This window comes from Protopterus annectens, chromosome 5.part0 (assembly GCF_019279795.1).
Source record: "Protopterus annectens isolate FY-2018-M chromosome 5.part0, PAN1.0, whole genome shotgun sequence".
NCBI classification, from domain to species: domain Eukaryota; kingdom Metazoa; phylum Chordata; order Ceratodontiformes; family Protopteridae; genus Protopterus; species Protopterus annectens.
The window spans coordinates 1,427,654,482-1,427,679,846 of record NC_056735.1 but is presented as its reverse complement, the minus strand read 5'-3'; the positions used below and the strand labels follow the sequence as shown (position 1 = coordinate 1,427,679,846).

Sequence of the window (25,365 nt, the reverse complement as noted above, 5' to 3'; positions counted from 1 at the left end):
CCATGAACAAATTTGGTTGGATGGTGAGTGCCTCCAGCAGGTCTAGGTATGAGCTATGGGATTCTTGGTGCATGGATGGTGACCTATAGCTTGCTAGGATATGGTAACAGACTTTATCTATAGTGATTTGCACTTAAATGAACTCCAGGCATCATCATGTTTAACCAAATTAAAAGTATATTTGTTGCTCAAGTAGAAAGAGATACCATCACCTTTAGTCCCTGTTTGTGCCGATAATGATCTAAGTGTGTGGAAGGCACTGAAGCCTTGCACTACTGCAGAGCTTGTCAGGTGCGGAGCTTCTTGTTAAGGCTCCTAGCACTGAGCAGTAAATCTTTTAGGTTCCTTTGGGGTTTATTTGTTAAGCTGGTAATTCTGTCAAATTGGCATTACCTAAAAAAGGCTCTAAGGGGGTGGATAAAGTTTTAGACAATATGCATGTCCATACCGGGGGTGGGGGTTCATTTCTTTTTACACACACACACATATATATATATATATATATATATATATATATATATATATATATATATATATATATATATATATATATATATGTGTATATGTTTTCCCCTTATCTTCCCTCTCCATCTGTTCATTTCCCGATACACACACCAACAGCATGACCCTCTTTGCTCATTCATTCCTTCTTGTGCATGCAGAGTGCAAAGACCATTAAAGGGGAGATGTCATCCAGGCAGCCTGAGTGGACAACTGAAGTATGTCACACTCCTCTTCTGTACCAGATGACAAATCACAGGCTTGGCCACAATACTGCCCTCCTGAACATGCGCAGTACCTCACATGCCCACCTTTGGTGACATGTGATCTCTGGCATGCTTGTCACACACCAAATGCTGTTAGCGGGATCACCCAGCTTCTACTGGTCTCAGTACAGCAGCAAACCTTGCTGCCCCCCTCAGCCCTGGATAGGTCAGCTGGTGTCAGCCACTCACTCCCACTCTCCCCATTACATTCTTCATTGTCCAGATTATTAGCCACTTACGGTTTTAGGGCTTCATCTCTCTGTGCCACTGAGATGAATGGATTTACATTACTTTTAAAACATATTTCATTTGTTACCTCATAACTGACTTTCACAAAGTGCTCATGTCTAAGTATAATAATCATCCAGTGTTCTAAAATCAAAATCTGGACTACTAAAAGAGTTGTTAGGGCCAACACTTTATATATCTTCTAGGTTTGTCTACCATGTTTCCCAGGCCATGAAAAAAATAAAACTGTTTAAATACAATTTGTTCACTGGGGATTACCTATTAACAGTTTTAATTTATTCAGCAATGTCTGTCAAGAGGTATACAAATCCCACCATGGCTAATTTAAGAACTTACCAATTTCCCTTGCAATTCTGACAGCTTCATCTGTGTCCTGTAAAAGCAGGAAATGAGATTCAGCATTAGTATCATCAGCCACGGCACTTGTCCTCAGGGCAGCTATATATTGCAAATACTGTCTCCTCTTATTCATTTAGAGTTTGATTTTACAACCTTTTGACCCCATACATTCAGAGGAATGTAAAATTAAAACCACAAGTGGAGCACAAACTCTGCCCTGTCATTATAGTACTGAAAATTTTGAAGCAAACACAGTCAGCTGACAGGAAGCTTTACTAACGTTAAAGAATTATTGCCTGCAGTTTAAGAGAAATTGAATGGCAGGCTTTAGAAGTTTACAATGAGAAATGAACAATAAATTCAGACAGTAAAGTTTTCACTCTGCCAGTTTGTTTTGCCCATGTAGACATTAGTTAACATATCATATTTTCCTGGCTACTGTCAGCAGGGGGAGTTGATTCTCTATTGTTTTTCTTGTTGTTGTTTTTTTTTTTCCTCTCTCTCTCTCTGAAACTATTGCCTCAAGAGCTGCAGCATTTTCAAGAGCTATTAGCCAGCTCTGACAGCTGTGAAAAAGCAGGGCAGAAAGATCTCTCCCAAATGGTAGAGTTGACAACTGAACTGTATAGCATTTAACACTTGTAAACTTTAAGGGGTGCCAGCTAGCTGCTAACAGTATGAAGAGGAGAAAGCACACGGACTAAGTTACAGTTTGTATTTTCACATTTCTAAAAGGTTCTCTTAATATATTCCATTGCAAACAAATCTGCAAGTAAATGTCTTAACATAAGTGACTAACTAGTGCATACTTTAGCATATTGATCATTTTACAAAATGAACTTGGAGAGTGGACAATGAAATACTAAACAAAATATATAATAAAAGACAATTATTTAAAATGTCTAAATTCAACCATATGCTGCTTATTCCATGAGGCTTTTTGCTGATTATATTTTGGTCATGTCAATGAAACCAATAAAGTCACAAGAATGTTATGGAAAACAATACCTGTAATTCACCAACTGGTAAGTTGTTACATGGGAAGACTTCTGAACATCAACATGGAATCACATTACTTTTAAAGCTCTGATACAAATTTGTTCTTAAAAGGTGGGTCATATTTGACAGCTCTTTGCAGTAAAGGGCAGAACCATATCATACCTTGCAAATGCATGCCATCGTCTACCAGCTTGTTAGTAACTTAGACACATTAAAAACAAATGTTTAAAGTTTCCAAAAAATAACAGCCATGTGAAGAATAAAGAGACTGGTACAGGACGCTGGCAGAAAATTTAATTTCCTTTCATTAGCTACTCTGCTCCACAAATCTGTGCTTGTTAAGTTCAAAGCAACCCTGAAAGTAACAGCAGTTTTAAATCCATTTACCCCAAACAGGCACATCTCTTAATGAAAATTTCCAAATTTCAATAAATGTTATGGTGAAGGAAAACAAGGTTTTACATTTATTGTTTTATTACATTTTACAGCTTTCCGTGACCAAGCACTCTCCATAATTTTAGCTTAAAGGGATAAAAATGCATGAAAAGGGTAATTTAAAGAATGTTAGTGGTTCTACAGATTGAGTTTGAAGATCCTTTGTTCTTGTCTGTGACAGTTATGCGAGAATACTTCCCCTTAATAGCTGCTCTGTCAGGAAGTGTTAAACCTGCCAAATGCAGACAATTAGAGCCTTCTGAAGAAAATGCATGAAGAGTGATGAGTGATGAAGTAGCACAATTATGGCTGAGAAGGAAACTTTTGCATGTCCTTTCACTTGTAAATGACTTCATATACTTGTAAAATACGGTTAACAGAAAGTAAACTGACTTTTTACTATTGTGTATGTGTGTGTGTGTGTGTGTGTGTGTGTGTGTGTGTGTGTGTGTGCATGCACACAAGAAGGAATTAAAACACACAATTACTAAAATAAAAGACCTTTAAAAACTGCTGCTGTAATACAGTTTTAGTTTTTAAATTATTTTATGTTGTTGCTGTTCTTGCTACTAGTTTGCTAACACAGTTTAATTCTTATTTTGTATTAAGAAGTCCACAGTTTCTGCATTTCTGCTTGTAGAATATGTTGACAAAAATCTAAGGAAATTATCAGGCCTATTAGAAAAGTTTGTAAATCTATTTACAACTCATTAGGTCATCACTTCAGCTAATATGAGTATATAAGGAAATGCAAATCTATCCTCTTATTTTAATATGTATTAAAAATAATTTCAGTGATATTTAAATCCTTTAAGATATGAACAGTAGAGCATCAGGTGGCACAGGTTCATCTTTTCTTTGAATTTTGTACATCTCTCTGTAAATTTACACTACAGTGCTACTCTTTCCTTTTACAAACACTGGTATAACTACTGGTATTTTCTCTACAACACACACACTGCAGTAGTCTGTGGAATGCCTGACACCCCAGTCCACATGCAAAAAGACTTGTATGTGCACTTCAGCTGACTGCAAACAGAACAGGTTGCACGGGCTAAAGCTGTAGCTCTTAACTTTAGTGGTAACAAATGTAAAATTCTATATTATGGGAGACAGGCATTTAGATGCCTCATTGTTATAAATAATAATATTCTTAAAGAGGTTCATGTCTATAAAGACCTCAGTGTAACAATAACACAGTGTCCTTTGAGACCCATGTCAAAAATATTAGGACTACAGCAGTAAAACAGGTAGAATGATGGGAGATATCACCTTAAGAGATGAATAAAACATGGTGAAGCTTTATACTACTTGTATAAAATCTATACTGGAATACAATAATAATTCGTGTGTACATGCTGTGACCCAACTGAATAAAATGGAATCAGTAGAAAGAAAATATACTAAATGTATTCTCTCTGTTAAAACATTCAACTACTGAGACAGATGCGAAAGGCTGAACTTATTTACACTTCATTACTGACATTTTCACAGTAAAGCAATCCTGGCACACACAGCATTCAACGATGATATCCTGAAAGTATTGTTTGATTTAAAAATATGCATCAATTCTATAAAATTTAAATGTTCATGTAAACATGAATAAGACTTCCTAGAGAACCAGATATAGTACCCAAGTACTTCCAAGAATGTGGAACAGGTTATCATGTAGCATACATCTATTGAATAATCTGAATATTTACAGAAAAAAACAGACTCTTGGAGAGTCCTGAAAGTTTTCAATTCAAAATATACAAAGTTGGTGCATTGTTATGGCCTTTAGGCCTCTACACCGTTTCTGAAACATATGAACTTATGAAAATATTTATACATTACATACCTCTTGCTGCACACCAGATCCAATCACTGGCAACATTCAGCACGCTGTATATTAATGTAGCACTGTCAGTCATCTTAGACATGATGCACAATTTACACATGTAAAATTAATTATTGTGTGTACTACTTAGCTCTTTTTATTCCATCTTACAGTAATTTGTTGTTGCCAATAACTGCATGTATTTTACACATTAATAAACTTATGGATTTTATAAAGTAATTGTAGCTACCACCCTCTTGAACATCACCACACTAAATATTCGGAACTTAACTGTTGACATTCATTGCAATCCCACCACTTTTGTTGAGCAATAAAATGAAGAATATAAGGGGTGAGGAGACAAGTCAGTCCCCCAACCCAATGAAATGACTGTCTGAAGTTTTGTGCAGGAAAGTTAGCATATAAAAAATAAGGAATGGAATCAAGCAGAGTAAAATATGGCGGTGACTCCATTCTTTTTCAACAATTTAAAATGTGGCATTCATTAATCAAAACAGACATTTTGTACTTTTGAATGTTTTAAAGATGTGACAGCTTTAAACTAGTAACAGGATCAGTAATAAGGACTAGCTGTCTGTCTTTTCCCCATACAGATTTAAATAAAAAATGCATTGCTGTGTAAGCTATGTTCTCAGGATGTTTTTCTTTTTGCATATACACTTATTTTCGCAATGTTTCAAATGTTTTTAAATATTAACAGCTATGGAATAACTGTCTATTTAAAATACAATAATACTTGTTAAATAAGTCAGACTGTTTTTATAGTTTACCAGAATGGATATGTTTAAGGTCTGTTTAGGCTGGTGCTGGGTGAAGTGTGGACAGACTGGCATGGGGGGTTTCCAACTGCCCATACTAGCAGCTATTGTGATGACTGCACTGCCAGTGAAGGTGTAGTAGAATAGTGAGTGGCATGACCAACTCCAATTTTATCTACAGTTACTATTACTTTTACATTTGACTTTTATTCAGCAGGCGTGCTTTGGAACTAATCAAACTGCTCTGAGGTGCACACACTCCTCATGGGCTGCAGAAGACAGTGAGGTTGTAAGTTAAACAGTCTGTAATAACATCTCTAAAAAGATTAGCATCCAGGAATCTCTACCATTTCAGTGTACTAATCCCCCCCCCACCCCACCAACAGTCTTATTGTAAAGAGCACATCAGTAATCCTCCTTAAACAGCATAAATTGCATAAGCAGTTCTGTAGTTTTGCCAAACCGCCCAAATTATGCAATCACCTCTACAGTCCTTTTTATTTCCTAACAGAGTCTTTTTCACATTTCAGCACTGGGCATCCTGGAGTGCTAAGCAGATTCCCCCCACTCTTCCATTGCCAGACTTCTAGTACTTGCTGTCCAGAGTCAGTGTAAAAGCTGTCTCATGCTCAGTGATAACAAGCTTCTACATAGCCCTGTTAATGTCACCTGTGAAAGGTGCAAATCCGTAACCAATCTAAAGGCAACCCTCTTCATAGTTCACTACTTGCAGTGAGAATAGCACTGACACACTCCCATCAACACAAATGCAATATCATTATACTAACAATACAAAATGGTCTTGCGCTGATGCTAGCAAAACATCTCTACCTAAGCCTCCTAGAGCTCTTTAAGATTAGGCATCGGTATAAATACCTTACTGCATCTACTCTGTATACTTCCACACCAACTCCAACATCAACATATCACCAACAGCAAACCATTCTCATGTCTGGTAGGCATAATTTAGCTACTGGAAACATCCTACTTATCAGTAACTCAATTGTTAGGCACACAGACTCTACACTCAGTAGGATGGACAACAGCAGGGTTAAATTCAGTTGCCTCTCACAAACTAAGATAGTTGAAATAACAGGGTCTATACACCCTTTCTTCCAGCAAGTATGGCTAAGATGTGATAACAGTAGAATGTGGAATAAATGACCTGGCATACAAGCCCCAAGACAATGCAGAAGGATACTTTGGAGCCGGGTCTCTCAATAACTTTTCTCAAGAATTATGGACAAAGCCAGTAAAGGGGGGGGGGGGGGGTAAAGGGCCAACATTGTGGACATTTTTTAAATATTACTCTAATTCACTTAGAGTTAATAGAAAATATTTTTGCAAAAACATTTTCTGAACAATAAGAAATCTGAAAATCTAATGTCTGTCATTACTGACTGAAAGAATTGATAAGACTGTGCTGTACTGGAATTAACTGAAAACAACTGAAATGAGACTGAAACTAAAGTTTTTATCTATTAATTACCCAAACTTGTGCTGAATAGGTGCCAGTCTCTCCTTTATGGGCAATGTCTTGTGTACTTTTCAGAATGAATTCTCCAACACTGTAGTTCATTCAATAAATATTCGAATACTGTCTTCATTAACATTGCTGCTAAATATATCTAAAGTTACTGTACATATCTTCTGATCGTCTTGAATGATGTAAATAGAAACAGTCTTTATTTGACCTGACTTCAGTACTCAGGCGAGTGCCTGTAATATCAGGTTGAACGAACTAACTAATCTTAACTGTCTTTCCTAAGTGTACTAAGTGTATCAGAAGTATATTTTAATAATACCAACACACTGTAATCCTTTACACACCCTCTTAGCCTTGGTTCCCTTGGTTTCCAGGCCTGGCCTTAATCTAACATTCCATTAAGGAACATTCTGTAGCTGGCAAGATTGTATCTTTCTCTTGAGAAAAGAACATTCCGTATTTCTATATTTTCTGCACATTTTATGCTTATCTTTCCTTTCTAATAAACTGTCCCGCATGCTTGACCAACAATGTTATTCTTTCTTTCTGCTTAACTGTCTATTATGCATAAAGGAAACACAATTTCTAGGCCTATTTTACCCTTTAGCCTGTCTAATAACTACTTTAAAATGGAAGTCCCTACTCTAACAGGTGCCCCTAAGGTCCCTGACAAAAGTCTAGAGGGACCTACTTCTGTAGTAACCTTATATCTGTATTGCTAACTACTGTGCACAGCTTTATGCTACTTGACTCATAATCTGAAAATACTTTTTTTTTTAATTTGGTAAACCTGCAATTTCAATTTTGACCACAAGGTGTCATTTGAGCCTTTATGGCCTGTTTGGATTGAAGTCTCTTAACATTATGATTTAATTATAACTAGGCAATTGTTTACTAGGCTTGAAGTCTGTTAATTTTATGATTTGATTTTCACATTCCCTAGATTTATAGTCTTTAGAGACCAAGTTCTGATGTATGAGTGATATATTCAAAACATGTACATTATTCTGAAAATGAGTAACTTTTAATTCTGTGGCTTTTAAAGCTGATTAACCTGTCTTTGTGAATCTTTATTTAAGTTAGACAGAGTACAAACTGTTAGCCCTGAATATTTTTTCCATATCTCTGTATGCTGTAATGGTAAAACTACACTGTTTATTACCTATGTTTTTTACCTTATCAACTGGTACCTTAGTGTATTATGATGTAACCTTTTTCGGTTGTTCATAGATGTAAATCTTTAAACATTGTACTGTTTCTTTTTATCGTATAGCTTACCAAGCAAGATGGCTATTTTCTGAAGACTAACTGAAATCTGCACTAAAGAGATAACTTTGTGAAGTGCCCACTTCACAAAGGCGGTGCCTCCACCGACCCTGGAAATTACCGGCCCATTAGCTTGACAAGCCTTATCTGCAAAGCCATGGAGAGGATCATAATGGACCTCATAAATAAAGACATAGGGAATTTGCAGACTTTGGATCCATCCCAGTTTGGCTTTGTCAAAGGCAGATCATGCCTTCTAAACTTGGTTGACTTTTTCGAAACAGTCACCAAAGCCATTGATGAGGGAAAGGCAGTCCATACAGCCTACCTCGATCTGGCGAAGGCCTTCGATACAATACCCCACTCGGGTATCATTGAAAAACTCATCAGCTTAAATGTTAACCCATACATCACAAGATGGGTTGCAAACTGGCTGAGTGACAGAACCCACAGGGTCAGAGTTGCTGGCGCCATGTCAGACTCAAAGCCTGTCACAAGTGGTGTACCACAGGGCTCAGTCCTGGGCCCACTCTTGTTTGGCATCTACTTTTCCAGTACAAGCAAACACAGGAGGGTTATGGCTGACGAAGTTTGCAGATGACTGCAAACTGGGCCATAGTAGAAAACACATCTGACACAGATATCCTTCAGAAGGGTCTCACAGAAACGGATAACTGGTGCCAGAGCCATGGCCTAAAGTTAAATGCCAAAAAATGCATAGTCATACCCTTCGGGAAAAACAAGGTTACCCCTAGCTACCAAATAGGTGGCAATCCACTGAGCACAGAAGAAGTTATCAGGGACCCGGGGACCCAGGTTGATAGTAGTCTGTCATTCGACACCCATGTAGCTAAAGTAGTTAGGAAGACCTTCTACATTGCCCACCTTATCATGAAGGGATTCTCATCTAGATCAAGGGAGGTCATAGTCTCCCTATACTCATCACTCATCAGACCAATGATTGAGTACAATGCCCCATTCGGAATGTATCTGACCCGACACTTGCAGCAGCTGGAGAGGCCACAAAAGTTCCTCACCAAAAGGATAAAGGGTCTCAAACATCTGTCCTATGCTGCCCGACTGAAAGAACTCCAGCTCTATTCAGTCGCTTACCGCTTGCTCAGAGGTGACCTTTGCCTAACATACAAGGCCATGTCAAACCCAGATTTGATGATTATGCTTCACCTCAAAAAATCTAGATCCGTCAGAGCCACAAGGGCGGGAGACTTAAACCTCGACACGGCTATTAATAGGACGTGCTGGAGGGATAGATTTATCACCCAAAGACTCCCTATGCTGTGGAATAAAATCCCGGTATATGTGAGGCAGAGCACCTCGCTGGCCTTGTTCAAGAGAAATCTTGACCAATGGATGGGAGATCGCAGATATACCCCAGGGATTACCTCAGTGTCACTGCTCGACAGAGGCACAGCAAAATAATGGGTATAGTTCCCCATACTAAAGGGGTGGCGTAAGCCACAAAACTATGGGCTAGGCTTGTAAATGCCCTCGGGCAGATAGCCTAGTATGAACCTATGAACCTATGAACTTTATACGTGGTCTTGAAGCATAATTACGATATCCTTTGTTAACTTGTGTCTACAGATTTTCATTTAAATTTGCTCTATAATGCTACTTACCTTTTCTTAACTTTTATATGCTGTAATAGATGCCTGCGTCCTAAATTTGTGTCTGAAATATTTTATGAATATCTATGAGGTATAATAGTTTACTAAAACCTATGCTTTCTGTATTTTAAGTCTATACATTTGCATTGCCTGTTAGTGTCCTTTTAATTTTCTGACTCACAAGCTATCAAGTCACTGTCCGTCACACAATAAAAAGCTCATCTAAACCATGCCTTCTTTTAAACTTCAATCCTCCTCTGCATGTACTGTTCCCACAATTCCCATTTTTGCCTATGCAATTTTCTCCTACACTTTTCTAAAGATCCCAATTCCAGTTATTTTACCTGCTATTAGATTCACTACTTCTAGTAAAGTTGGTTTATATTTTGATTTCCATTTTTTGAAATTGCTTTTTTGGCAACCACCTTATATTAGACTCAGCAAGGCCTTACTATGTCTAGGCAATTCAAATTCTGTATCATAGCTCAAAAAATAATTTCCTTAGTTACACATAGTATATCTGACAGAGCAGTCTGCAGCAAATCTTCAAATTCTGCCAAATCATTACACTCCCAAAAAATATGTTCTTAGTTACTTCTTTATTCCTCATCACACCTCCAACATTTGCTGTCTACCCGAGGAAAAAAAATCTTTGGAGTCTACTTGAGGTATAAAAATACCTATGTAAACAACTGCAAGCAAAAATCCTAAATCTTCTAGACGTTGTTGCATATTTGGGAGATGTACATATATGCCCCATTGTTTCTTTGTGAATTGCTTATCCAATCTCTCATCCAAATCCTTTCTAACCTCCTCTGATTGAGTCTTATAGTTATCATGCAATATTTTATATTCTCTACTAATTATTCCTTTTTTAACAACAACTTCTATCCTAGATTCTACTAAAAACTCTACCAGTGCTGGTGTTTCACTTAGGATCCTCCTATTTCTTTCTCTTCGCCTACACTCTGATATCAGTCCTTGATAGGGAAGGCAATCTTTATCCTGCAGTCCAAATAAATTCTTGGCCTCTTCCATTCTATTACCTTCCCCTGTCTAATTTGCTCCTAATCCCTTGGTTCTTTTACCAGTTTTTGTCAACAGATTTCAGCCCCCTCTTGCCTGTCGTGTACATCCCTAATTACAGTCATCAATATTGGCAGAATCTTCTTTCTCCATTCTCATGTTGGCTTAGTTCTTAGAATACTTTCTGCTACTTTATGAATATAATATTTTTGCATGGTTATTATTTTTTTCCTTAAGAATCTGCATCCAAACTCCCAGTCTCTCATAGTTTCTTGAACTTCCCACCTGTTTCATCTTCATCCATTTCCACTTGGAATTATAGGTTTCTGCTTGTGCTATGTATAGAAGTCTTAACCGTGTAACTCTGAAATACCCCTTTAAATCAGGTAATCCTAAACTGCCTTGTTCAGTTGGAAGAATCAACTTATCTCACTTGACTCTGCTATCTTCTCCCCCTCACAGATAAAATCCTTCAGGTTCATAGGTAGGTACTAGGCTATTGGCCCTAGGGCCTATATAAGCCTAGCCAAAAATGTACCCTGGCTTTCACCACCCAAGAAAATTATTTTCCTGTGCCCCTCTTTATTAACTGCTATCCACAACTTCTCTGGTTGATAAAAATACATCTGACCTGTGTATAAAACTAAACAGACTAAAGACATTTTAACTGCTTGTATCTTGCTATCCATATCCATATAACAGAACTTCCAGTTTCTCACTTTTTGTATTATTGTTTACTCTCTTTCCATATATCCTTAGCTGCCACACCAGAATCTTTTTAATCCATACTTCTAAGCACTGATTATCATGTCCCCATAAATAGGAATATTGCTGAAAAATTTGTGTTTGGGTACATAATTTGCAGCTATTGCCTTTGTTTTAAGCTTTATTAATTTTATATCCTGAAAGACTGAAACTGCCTCAAAATGTTCCATAACAATGAAATATCCTCCTTCTGGGTTTATCAAGTAGAAAATAATATCAGCTGCAAATAGAGCCATATTTTCCCGACTACCATACCAGTTATATCCTTGAATTTCTGAGAATCTTATTTTCCTTGCCAATGGTTCTAAATATAGTGCAAATAACAAAGAAGAAAGAGGACACCCCTGCCTGGTTCTTCTGCTCAAACAGAAATTTTCAGAGAGGAACTTACCGACTTTAATTTTCGCCACTGATCCTCATATATCCTCCTAATCAACCTTATAATTTTATCAGGGAATGCAAAAGCTTCCACTGCCCTGCTCATAAACTCTCAGCTTACTCTGTCAAATGCTTTCTCTGCATCAAGACCCACCAACAACCGTGGTATTTTCTTGCATTCAGCTTCCCTCTGGATCAACAACATTCTGTATGTTAACAAAACCCCACTGATGCATGTCTATCAATTTTGGCATCACTCTTGCCATTATTTTACCCATTATAGACATAAACACTTTATTATCATGGTTTAGGATTGAAATGGGCCTGTATGAAGCTGGATCTGATGGATCTTTACCCTTTGTAGGTATTACAGCCACCACCGCTTTCTTCTAGGATGTTGGTGCTTCTACAACTTCTCCTACTGTTAAAACCTTCCAGATCTTTCATTTTTTTCCCTCCTAGCTTCCAGACCTCCACAGGAATACCATCTATTCCTGGGGACTTTCTTTTTAATTGGTTATACAGCACCATTTTTATCTCATCTCCTCCTATCTTCACTATTAGTAATTGAGCCTCATCTACCTCTAACATTGGCATATTTAATTCTTCCATAAACATTTACATTTGTACCTTTTCTTGATCTCCATATTTCTCTACTTTATACAGACTTTCATAAAATTTCTGAAATATTTGTAGTACCTCTACAGGATCTCTTATCTTCCTTGTTACAGGCTCCTTAATTGGTGAAAAACCCTTTCTACTTTCTGTTGCCAGAGTCATCATGCTAAAAGCTTTTGTGCTCTGGCATTATCAAAAAAAAAAAAAAAAAAAAAAAAAAAAAACAGTTGCTTAATAGGAATCTTTCTAAACTCATGCATATTAGCTTGGCAATCCTTTATTTTCTGCTTAGCATTCTGCAATTGTTCCTCTACTTTTTCTGTGATATTCCCCCTATTCTGCAATACTTTAATATTTGTCAGTCACCCTAAATAATTCTACTCACTTCTTAACCATATCTCTCATTTATTTCCACCCTATTTTTAAACTCCACTTTAATTTATCCCACGCATAGCGATATTTTCAGAAGAAATTTCTGTCTTCTCTAATAACTTCTGAATAATTTCCCCTATCCATTCTTTAAATTCCTCTCTTTTCAACAAACAGGTGAGAAAGTGCCAATGTCTTATTTTTACTTCTTTATCCTGCGTTTTTATTTTAGATATTACTGGCTCGATCTGAAACAGTTATTGGATACATATTAAAACTTTCAATTAAATGCACACGTTCCTGTGAAATATAGGTTCTGTCTAGCCTAGCCCACAGACTTTCGATTTTTATGCCCATTTATATAGATGTATAGACCTGCCAATCACTTTGAAAACCAAATATGGTGGCAGGTTCAACACTGAACCATCCCGGTGATCTGCCAGTATAGACTGTATAAAGGAAGGCAGAAACCATGTAATCTGGCTTGTAGGGCCACAACAGCATAGTATCAGAATTGTATTATCAACTTCACTAAGAAACTGAAGGTAATTATAAAGACCAGCAAAAGCATCCCACAAATTAAAACTAACAACTGAAGCAAAGGGTAACAAGAAATTCATCTTCAGTCATGTTAGAAAACTAAGAAATAACTTTTAAAAAGAAGTTATGTACCTACCATAACATTCCATGTTAGTTGTCTTCATCTCGCCTTCTTTCTTGCTTGTTGGGATCGGAGCCGACCCTCGGCTCCGACTCGTCCATCTTCTATAGCTCGAGAGCTGTTTACTGGCTCGAGGCTACCCCTTATCCCATAATGCCTAGCGCTAGCTATCCAGATCTCGTTTGTAATAGCTAGCCCCAGACATAGCAAGAATAATATGACCAAACTAACAGGTTGGGCATATCTGTTATACTCTCTAAGTCAGTAGAGGAAACAAACCAGAAAATACTCAGCCGGTGAAACCTAAACTCCTCTCGGTCCAATAGGACAGGGGGATGGAGGGGGGGATGCAAGAAAGAAGGCAAGATGAAGACAACTAACATGGAACGTTATGGTTGGTACATAACTTCTTTATGTTAAGTTGTCTATCTCGCCTTCATTTCTTGCTTGTTGGGACAACGTCCCTAGCACCTATGATCCTGGGTGGCTCATTGGAACAGACTCTTCAGAACAGTGTAACCAAAGTTAGCTCTATTCCTGGAGGCCATGTCTAACTTGTAATGAGAAATAAAGGTATGAGGATTTGCCCATGTGGCCGCAGCACAAATAGAGTCCACGGGCAACCTAGACTGGAAGGCTACAGAAGTGGCCAAAGACCTAGTAGAATGGCCTTTCGGTTTGGCAAACAATTGTTTCTTAGTTGATAAATGAAGGTGATAATGTGAGACAACCATCTGGACAGGGTCACTTTGGAAACTGGGAGACCTTGTTTGCCCCTAGCATAAGAAAGGAATAGTTGGTCTGACTTCCTTATATCCTTCGTTCTATGCAGGTAAAAACGCAGTTGTCTATGAACATCCAAAAGGTGTAACTTGTATTCTGCCTTGTTGGTGTAGTTAGGGAAGAATACTGGAAGGTCAATGGATTGGTTTAGATTATTTTCTGAGCACACTTTAGGAAGGAAGGATGGATTAGTTCTCAGCGCTACCCTATCCTTGTGAAAGACTAAGTACAGAGAATGAACGCTTAGTGCTTGAAGTTCCGATAAATGTCTGGCTGAGGTAATAGCTACCAGAAAGAGAGTTTTCCAAGATAGAAACTTAAGGGAGCAGGAAGCTGCCGGTTCAAAAGGGGGCATAATCAAGGAGGTTAGTACCAAATTAAGGTCCCAAGGAGGAGGGGGATCTCTCACTGGGGGCCTAAGGAGAGTAGTCCCTCTAAGAAAGGCTTTACACAGCTTATGAGACATGATATTTAGATTAGAAAAGCCAACATGATAGTTAGATATGGCCGCTAGTTGAACCCTGATTGTGGAAGAAGCGGACCCAGAGTGAAAAAGCTCAGTTAGGAATTCCAAGATCTCGTGAACTGGGGCTGAAAAGGGATCTATGTTCCTAGCCTCTGCCCAATAAGAGAAACGTTTCCATTTGCTAGCATACGTCTTCCTAGTACCCAATTTGTGAGAGGATACAAAAATTTCACGCACCGCTGGGGAAATGCTGGGAAGCCTGGCTAGGGTTGGAATTGGATCAACCAAGCTGCGAGCTGGAGTGTCTGGAGGGATCGATGCAGCTCTCCTGATTGATGAATCAGCAGGTCTGGAATAGAATCCAGGGTCCAGGGCTGCTCGAGGAGGTAACGGTGCAGGAACAGAAACCAAATCTATCGAGGCCAGTAAGGAGCAATAAGGATAATTTTGCAACCCAACAATATCACTTTCTGTATGAGTTTGGGTATAAGAGGAAAAGGCGGGAAGGCATAAAGAAGTCCCTGAGGCCAATCGTGGCCTGGAGCATCTCTGGGAGGATGACCGGGAAGCAGTAGAAGGGAGAAATAGTTGCTGCATTTGGTGTTGAAGGGGGTTGCAAACAGATCGCAGCAAGGCTGTCCCCATTTGCGGAAGATGGGATCCGCAACTACCTGATTCAGAGACCACTCAGGAGGCATGAGAATAGCTCTGCTGAGCCTGTCCGCTATGATGTTGGACTTCCCAGGGATGTGCGTTGCAATCAGAAATCGTTGGGAGGAAATCGCCCACTGCCAGAGTGTGAGTGCTTCTCGACATAGAGGGTAGGACCTGGTTCCACCCTGCTTATTGATGTACCACACTACTGACATGTTGTCCGTCGGAACTGCAATGGTCCCAGGAGGGAGGGAGTCCTGAAGTGCTTGCAACGCTAGTAGCACGGCTATCATCTCCAAGACATTTATGTGCAGATGGTACTCGTGAGGTTGCCATATGCCTTGGACTGTCCTGCCCTGATAATGCCCCCCCACCCCATCAGTGAGGTATCCGTGGTCACTGTGGCAACCGGAGGGGGTTGGATGAATGGTCTGCCCTGAGACACTAGCGGGGAGACCATCCACCAGGAAAGGTGTCTTTTGCAAGTTTCTGTAATCATGATCATGTGAGACATGGGGAGTTGTTGAAAGGACCACTGTGTGAAGAGAAGTCACTGAAGGATTCTCATGTGAAAGTGGGCTAGAGGTTTCAGAAGAATTGCCGTCGCCATAGAACCCAGAGTTTGAAGGACCAATCGGACTTGTACCTTTTTGCATTGCATGAGGATATGAACTTGCTGCCGAATCGTGGCCACCCTGTCTGGCGGTAGTCTTGCGGACATACTTTTTGTATCTAGATCTGCTCCTATATAGGTAATAGATTGACAGGGCAACAAGGCAGATTTTTTGAAATTTATGGTAATGCCTAACTGGGCACAGATTGCGATTGTATAGTCCCTGGCTTGAAGAAGTTGCTATCTGGTAGTAGCAGTAAGGAGCCAGTCATCTAGATAAGGAAACACCTGGAATCCTTGACATCTCAGGTGAGCCGTGACCACTGCCATACATTTGGTGAACACCCTGGGGGCTGTGGTGAGACCAAAGGGCAAAGCTCTGAACTGATAATGACTGACTCCCAGCCGGAAGCGAAGGAATCTCCTGGACCGCCTGTCCATCTTGATGTGATAGTACACATCCTGGAGATCTATTGAGCACATCCAATTGTCCTGACCCAAAAAGGGTAGAATGGACTGAAGCGTGACCATCCAAAACCTTTGAACAGACTTGTTTAGTCTGCTGAGATCCAAAATTGGTCTCCAGTCCCCTGTCTTTTTTGGTACCAAAAAGAACCTTGAGTAAGTTCCGGACCGAGTTGGTCTGCCGGGACTTCCTGGATGACTCTTTTCTAGCAGTCTTGAAATTTCTATGACTGCTTGGGCCCTCAGACTGGATGGAACATCTGGGGGGGATTTGCTTGACGATAGGGGAGATTGGAAGAAGGGAATTACATAGCCTCCGGATATGATTGAGTGTACCCATTTGTCTCGCGTAATGTCTTGCCAGGCTTTTGGGTACAGTGAAAGTCTTCCCCCGACTGCCTCCAGAGGTGGGCAGTCGGGCAACCCTTCAGGGATGCTGGAAGGGCTTGTCAGAGAAAGATTCTCTGCTGCCCTAGTTCTGCGGACCCCCTCTGCCTCAAGGGCGGCATCTGTTGTTATTTCCTCCTCTGCCCATGGAGGAAAAGTCACTACGTGTATCAGGCGGGGCTCCCTGGGATTTCTGAAACCACATTTTTCCACTCTTCTGACCTTTGGGATATGGTCTGGAAGGAGTAGAAAAACGGACTCCCATGGCAGAGAGAGTCTTACCTTCCTGTTCACACCTAGTAAGAGTGTCCTTCACCTGTGGTCCAAAGAGAAATGAACCGTCAAAGGGGGTGTTGGTGAATGACGCTCTAAAGGGCTCCGCAAAATTATATAGCCGCATCCATGCGTGTCTCCTGAGGGCCACTCTTGTGCCTGCGGCTCTACTTGCACCATCGGCTCCATAGGAAATGAGCCTCATGGAGGAGTTAACCACTGAATTAAGGGTCGCCAGCTGAGAAGCTACTTTAGCTTGAACCCCTTCAGCTGATGGATCCTGGAGGGTATCCCCAAGCTCTTTTAGGAGATCCCTTTGAAGCCTGATAAAATGGCATAAGTAATTCAGTGACCTCATGGAGAAGGTTGCTGAAGCAAACATTCGCTTCCCATATCTGTCCATAGTCCTAGACTCCTTGTTAGGAGGATGGACAGAGGAAGAAGTTTCCGCTAATTCCTTTTTAGTGGCCGCTGCTACTACCATGGCATCCATGGGAACACCGTTGGTAAGGAACTGTTTGCCAGGGGGTGCAGTGATAAACTTCCCGGGCCTCCTCAGGGTTGGTTCCACTGTATCCGGGGCTGACCAAGCCCTTCGCGCCACCACAGACATTAGTGGATCGAAGGGTGGAAACACCCAGGAGGTGGAAGGGCAGGAACTAAACGCATCCAGGAATACAGATTCATCCTCAGTAGGAGCTAGGGCAGTCCAGTTCCCCCTCTGCCTAAGTATTTCTAGGATGTCCGAAAAGGAAACATCTTCAGAGGGGGATCTCGGGGACCCTTCCGATTCATCCAAATCCGTATCCGAAGTGACAGATGCAGGGGAGTCAATGTGCTTCCTCTTGCACTTCCTCTTCCATGGGGCCTCCTCTGAATGATCAGGGGAGGCCTCGGAAGAAGAGGAAACACCCAATGGGGTGTTCTGGAGTGTTGGTTCCCCACGCTTGGAGTCTGGAGGAGGGACAGAGGTTGATGCAGGCACTACAGGGGATGGAGTCAGTGGGGTTGAACGTGGTGCTAAGGCGCCAGTACACTCCTCATGACATCGAAGGCATCCCTGCCACGACGCAAAGAAGGCTCCTGCTCCGAGGAAACCGGAATCCTTCTCCGCACCGAGGGGGACGGCTCCGAGGCCGATATAGGTGCTGAGCTCACCTGCACCGAAGCTCTGAGAGGGAGAACGGGGTCGGACAAGGGTCCGATGCCACTCGCCCCCTTGGAGCTGATGATGGAGTCTCAGCGCCCAGATCCCTCGACAGAAGGCACCATCGAGGGGATCGGTGCCGATGATGGAACCGAAGGGGAAATAGTTATCGGTGCTGACGAATCCACGATTCGAACCCCAACAAACTCCGGCTCAGAGGAGTCAGAGGAGGAACATCGATAGAAGCGGGCAGAGCAGATACCTGTTGAGGAGGGCTGGATAACATTTTGGCCAGTGCCTGCGACTTCAACAACCTACTGACCACTCTCTCCACGTCGTGGTCCAAGAGTCTAGAGGACCGAGAGGAGTGGAAGGATCTGTGACTGTGGTCACTCTGCAACAGGGGAGACCGAGGAGCCGAATGTATCGACTCTAGAGACGGGGACCTCGGTCTCTTGTGGTCCAAGATGGCTCCGAAGATGCTGGTGGAGCCGACTGGGAAGCAGCCTCCTCAGTTCCAGCCGGAACCGAGGTAGTCAGTAATGTTTGGGCCAATGATGGCTCTGAGCTGGGAGCTGACGATTTGGTCGTTTTAGGAGATTTCACCGGAGTTGGTCGTTTTAGGAGATTTCACCGGTTCAGCCTTGGCCGGTGAATCCTGGGGCTTAAGGAGACCCCTTAATATCAGCTTATTTTTGTGCTCCTGCAGAACCCTTGGGCTGAATGAGTGGCATACAGAACAAGAGTCCTGCAGGTGCACTGCGCCTAAGCAATAGACGCAAGAAGTGTGCCCATCTGTCAGAGACATTTTCTGACAGCATGAGTCACACTTCTTGAATCCAGACACTTTGGATTCTTTAGACATATCTAGTCCTACACAGAAAGTCTTTGGCCAAAGGCCCAACAACAAAAACCTACAAACACTAATCTACCAAAAACACAATAACTACAGTCAAGAAGTTTTTTTTTTTTTTTTTTTTTTTAATAGGAAGCCTCTAACTTAAACGGCTACCTATGAAGTAAAAGAGAAGACTAAAAACTAAATATAAAATGCTACAATAAGTAGAGATAGAAAAGGGGGAGGGGAACAACTCTCTAACTTAAACGAGTTCTAAGGGAAAAAAAGAATAACACAAACTACAACAAGCTAATTAACAATAATGTCGAAAGACTAAAACTATCAAAAAATAACCCCTAAATCGCTAGAAAAAGTATTAAGAGCCAGAGCCAGTAAGAACGAACCTCGCAGCTGAAGCGGCAAACGAGATCTGGGTAGCTAGCGCTAGGCATCACGGGATAAGGGGTAGCCTCGAGCCAGTAAACAGCTCTCGAGCTATAGAAGATGGCCGAGTCGGAGCCGAGGGTCGGCTCCGATCCCAACAAGCAAGAAACGAAGGCGAGATAGACAACTTAACATCAATGTTTCAAACGTTTTCAGAATGGAACCTCTTATTCAAATCCAAAATACCCTGCAAACATGCTGGCTAGCAATTTCACTGCAATTTTTTTCCTAAACTACCAACCCTTCTCAAACCATTCCTCAAATCTCTTCCTCTCATTATCACTAAGGAATACATTCTTACAATACTTTCAAAGACCAAGAACACTTCCTCCATGGGCCCAAACAACATAACGTGGTCTAATAAACAGTATTAAACATGCAATCACTCATCTCTCCTCAAACAGTTTAACTTAAGCATTGCTAAAGGTTATGTCCCTAAATCTTGGCATACTGCTGCAGTAATGCCCCACCTTAAGAACAGACCCACCACAGTCTCCAGGAAATATGGACCCATCGAACCTCATGAATCTTACTTGTAAAGTCATGGAGCTCATCATCACCTTCCTCATAAATCATGACATCAAAAATCTGACTAAGCTTGACCTACTGCAATTCATAGACTCATAGGTAAATACTAGGCCAGCCACCCTTGCGGGTCACCTCAAGCCTAGCTAATTCCATTTTGTGCTTGAAATAACCCATCCTATTTGGTTACAGATTGGTTTTACCCATCCCATGGTCAACAATCACATAGTACCCCCAATAAGAACAACCAGGATCACACCACAGACAACCCGTGGGGATCCATGCATGGGATACAGCATCCAGGAGCTGCATCTGTCCATTAGTAGCACAGGGGACAGTCCTGGGGCAAATCCCCTGTTTTCCATCCATAGAATTAAGCTGCACTTGAAAATGCACAGGGATGAACCCTGTTCCATGTGGATGGGGAATCTGTTCATTAGAAGTGGTGTCCTCTGCAAAATATACATATCCCCTCAAACTACTCTGCTGATGGTGCAAAAAGAGGTCTAGCTCCCCAGACCAAGCATCGCCGATGACATCCAACTTGCTGATGCGCAGCAAATCCATCCCTAATGGGTCAGAGGATGCCCTGCATGCCAGGCACAGGCCACCCCCCAGCAGTCTGTAGGATACCGAGTACAGTGACAGGGCTCTGAGTCAGTCCCTGCAGGACATGTTGTTTAGGCCTTGTATCCCCTTGGGTACCTCTGTGAATGTTCCAGTCATTGTACATGTCTGGGTAAATACACGTCAAAGGGGGCACCACATCCAATGACTGGCCCAATGAGGGCTGAGTAAAGGGGAACAATGACATCCCATGATCCACACACAATCCCCTTGTTTACAAAGTGTACAGTACAGAAGGACTCTCTTACAAAAATAGACAAGTGTTGGTCAAAAGCTAGGTCACTGTCCACAAAAGTTCACAACTCCAGAACAACTGGGTCAACTCTTAGGAGGGCACTGTCAATGCAGTAGTTCCCTAAAATTGAAACAGTAGTCCCTTTCAGTAACTTCAAGGGTTTATTGTGACATTGACTATTGGTAAACGACTGATACATATAAAAATAATGTAGTAAATGTTTGCTTTTGCTTTTCATTCACCCAATTCAGCTATGTAAAGGAGAGATCCTGCCTCCTGAATCTTGCCAGCTTCTTTGAAAAGGTCCCCTCAGGTAGTTGACAGTGTTTACAGCATCCTTGCTGCGTTCCTCACTCTTACCAAGACATTTGACACCGTGGCACATGATGTAATTATTTATAAGGGATTTAAACATGTATCCTTCCTTAGTAAGATGGACAGACAAGTGGCTTAATAACAGAAAGTGCATCTTCTGGGAGGATGATGCCTTCTCAGATAGACACAGAAAGTGACCAGTGATGTCCCCCAGTGATCTTATTTATTTAGTTGTCTTTGCTTACAGTGAAAGTCAAGCTGGGGCATACCCATTTTCAGCAGAGACCTGGGGAGAAAAGCTCCATTTGCTTACATTACACTAAATTTCAGTTAAACACATAGTACTTTAGTTTCTACATACATTTATACACAAACAGTAGCTACATTTATACATTCTAAGATGTTACAAAGGTGGAAGTTATTAAAGAGAAAGCCTCCATGCAGCTTAGTGTACTGTACAGGTAGCAGTTATGTATAAACATTGTTTTGTCATTTCAGTGAGAGGTTGAGGGTATTCTGGAAAAGGAGAGTATTTGGAGAGTATCATAAGGTGAACACAAAGTTTTAAGCTTGTGATGAGCATGTGCCGGGCCAGGACTTGACTGAGAAACTGTAATGTAAGTAGGTTTCTATTGACTTTGAAAAGCCAAGTCCAAAGACTAACCCAACCCCACAGATCGGCAACACAACCCCACAGATCGGCAAACAATGAGAAAAAGTAAGACAAAATGCAGGACTGCAGCACTGGAAAAATACTGGCTCAGAACTGAAAGTGGTTACACAAGAATAGAAATAAACTTAAGGAAGGGAGACAGTGGACTGCCAAAAACAATGAATTGAGCACAGTTAAAGGAGAAAGTACCAATGGGACTGCTGTGTCTGAGAAAACAGAGCTACTATAATGGACAAAGTTTTTTGTTTTAGGCTGTCATAATATTCCTAATTTACATAAAAATATAGCCCACAGACTGGTATTCAAACTGCAGACTTCACTGTTACATATCTGTTTACCTGCAGGGACATTTCTACAGAAAAATAAAAACACACTGAACAGCCAGTAGAGTTCATGGAGTCAATGGTGACTGTGCACAGATACAAGCTCAGAGCTGAAAGTGGTTTAATAACTGTCTCAGGGAATGAAGAAATAAGAAAGGGAGGGAGAATACCAGGGGTGACTTAACTGAAGGCATGCAGTTCCACTAAAGAAAGACATTAGGATACAAATAATGGGAGTAACAAGTCTAGAAAAAGTGAAGAAGTTACAAGAGAAAGAAATAGTTTGAGTAAGAGCAGCAGTATGAGTAAATTTCAGTATCTGTTACAAAGCAGAGAGTAAAAGCTGACTAGCAGGATGTCAGTGGAGGAGGGTTTACAGACTACAAGGCTACTGCTTACAAACTAGGACACTGAAGCACTTGTCTTCAGACTAGTCACTATGCAGGCTAAAATACACAACGATTGGATTCCCCTAACACTAACTTAAAGCACAAGATCAGAGGTGGTACACAGTTTGTCCTAAATAAATGGTGGGTGGATTGAGTGGACTCGGGCTGTTTACTAGATGAGCCAGTTGTGGTATGCTTTAGGGATGTTTCCAGTGAACCTAGTGAAAGAAAACAAAAACTAAAGATGTATTCAAGGCTCAGTCTAAATCAAATTAAATTACTATGGGGGTGAACTATAGGCAACAGAACACTGTTACCAGTAAATGCACTGAAATTATAAGTGGTTTCTCTGAAATACAGTTGCTTTGATGGGCCACTTGGCTACCACCTTAAACAACACATCCTCAGAAAGAAACAAACAGTACTATTTTGTTAACGCCCTTACAACTTAAGGACATTAATCTTTCAAAAAGCAGCTTTTTAGTACCAGAACAATAAAGGAACACTGAAAATTTAAGGAAAAGGCAGGAAAGGTTTGAAAAAAATATATACCTCCAAACCTCACAAGCATTTTAAATTGAAGAGAAGTTTTAACAAGCATTTACTTTAACTTACATTTCAACAAACTCTCCTCAACAATGAAAGGACTTGATAGTGTTTTGAGATCTCTACAGTTTAGATAATTATAGCATATTTAACATCAGCTGTAAAGAGTTATTGTAATAACTACTTATAATAACGATTTATACTGGGACGTTTGGCATCTATTTTTTAGACCTCAATAATTATAACAGAGATCTTGGATTAATGATGTTTGCTGATGATTAAGAACTAATAAAAGTCAGTTTCTGGTGCTTAAATAAAGGGTGCAAACTAAATGCCAAGAAATACAGTATCATCCCCGTTTTACAAAAAGAAATGTGCTGCATCTTTCTGCAGTAAAAACATCTCACTGACATACAAATCAGTGATCAGAAATCTGGGACTTGGGTTTACTCAGTGATTGGCCTGACGAGGGTTGATTACAGCAGAGCAATGACATCCTTGGACCTAGATGCCATAAACTTGCTTATAAGTTGCACAACATAGAATGATTTCCTTACAACCACAGACACATGATGGTCAAAGGCCAGGTTGCTGTCTACTTGTGTTCCCAGATCTCTGACCACTGGGTCTATTCTTGGGGTGTATGTCAATGTGGTAACTTCCATGGGTAACTCAAAAATAAGTAATATAGTGGTGAGCTAGCGTCCAAGTACGAAAAAAACAGAACCAGAAAATCAAACAGAAGCTCCAACCACGCACAGCTATAATACAGAAGTTTAATAAATTAAATGTGGCTAAAACCAAACCAAGAACTTAGTAACTAATTAAAATAATAACTGGTAAGCGCTTTCACGACACTTGTCGCTTTCTCAGACCAATATAAAACTACTCCATAGTATAAACATTTAAATACAAAAAGCCAGCTAAAACACTTACAGATTCATAGGTTGATACTAGGCTATCGACCCTAGGGCCTGTATAAGCCTAGCCATAACAATTCCCTGGCTATTTCTTCCCACAAAACTTTGCGATCTAAGTGCTGGTCTTAAAGAAACATTCTCATTTAGGCCAAATGTTCTATCAGCTCCCAGTTTTAAAATCCAATTTAATCCTCTTAACTCTGTTTTATTACATATATCCCCTCCTCTTAAGTCCTGATCGACAAGTTTCAAGACTAAAAATTTAAAAGTGTGAGTATCAACTGCATCAATACAATGTTTTGTAAGGGCATTAGTTTCTTTCCATTTACTGATATGCGCGATGTGCTCAAGTACCATTTCTTTCAGTGTTCTATTGGTTTTACCAATATAAAAAGCAGAGCATGCAGTACATTGTGCATAGTATACTAGATGGCAATTGCTACAGTCCGCATAAAACTCAAATTCAATAACACACACTGTCGTCAGATGCTTAACATAGACGGTAGACCAAATACATCTACAAGGCAGCACACAAACGGTATTTAAATGTTCTTTTTTGGTCAACAGCAATTGAAGACAGGTTCATTCTTTGTCTATAACATAACTGATGTTTAAGTGATCAATTATTCTTAAAACAAAATTTTAGTGCTACCCCCTAGCATATCCCGTAGCTTCTCAATTGCTATCAACACTGGCCAATTCTTAATATCACACACAAGATTAATGTCACTCGAGTACATTAATCGACATCTCAATTCTCTGTCTGATCCGACCTGATTACACAATGCCATATCCATTCCTGTAGAAAAATATGGTTTAGCAGTCGATCTTTAGTCTGATCTCTTCAATAACCTCTAAGATTTCATTCTGAGAATACCCTAGGCAAAAAATCATTAGTCAGATCTGTGAAAGCATCTTCAAGATGATCATCATTGTCACACAGTCTCATCATTCTCAATGCATCAGTTAATTTTCTAGATATTACTGTTTCAAAAGATATGATCAACAACTTAAGTACTGGGATCTATAGGAAATCATGTAAAAAGAATAATTATCTACATAAGTCCAGCATGCGTCCAAGGCATGTACCCAGGAATGTGTTGAAAGGGCAGTTTTTGAGAATGATGACACTGTGCGACAATGATGATCATCTTGAAG

At 40.5% G+C, this 25,365-nt stretch overlaps 1 protein-coding gene across 2 annotated transcripts in view; it reads right to left on the bottom strand.

Moving 5' to 3' along the window:
- PCCA (propionyl-CoA carboxylase subunit alpha) overlaps window positions 1-25,365 on the bottom strand; it is a 4,227,722-nt gene that overhangs the window by 2,555,665 nt on the left and 1,646,692 nt on the right. For both annotated transcript variants that reach the window (XM_044071233.1, XM_044071234.1), the window contains one exon: window positions 1,353-1,389. In XM_044071233.1, the coding sequence (XP_043927168.1) occupies window positions 1,353-1,389 (37 nt within the window). The remainder of the gene's footprint in view (window positions 1-1,352; window positions 1,390-25,365) is intronic.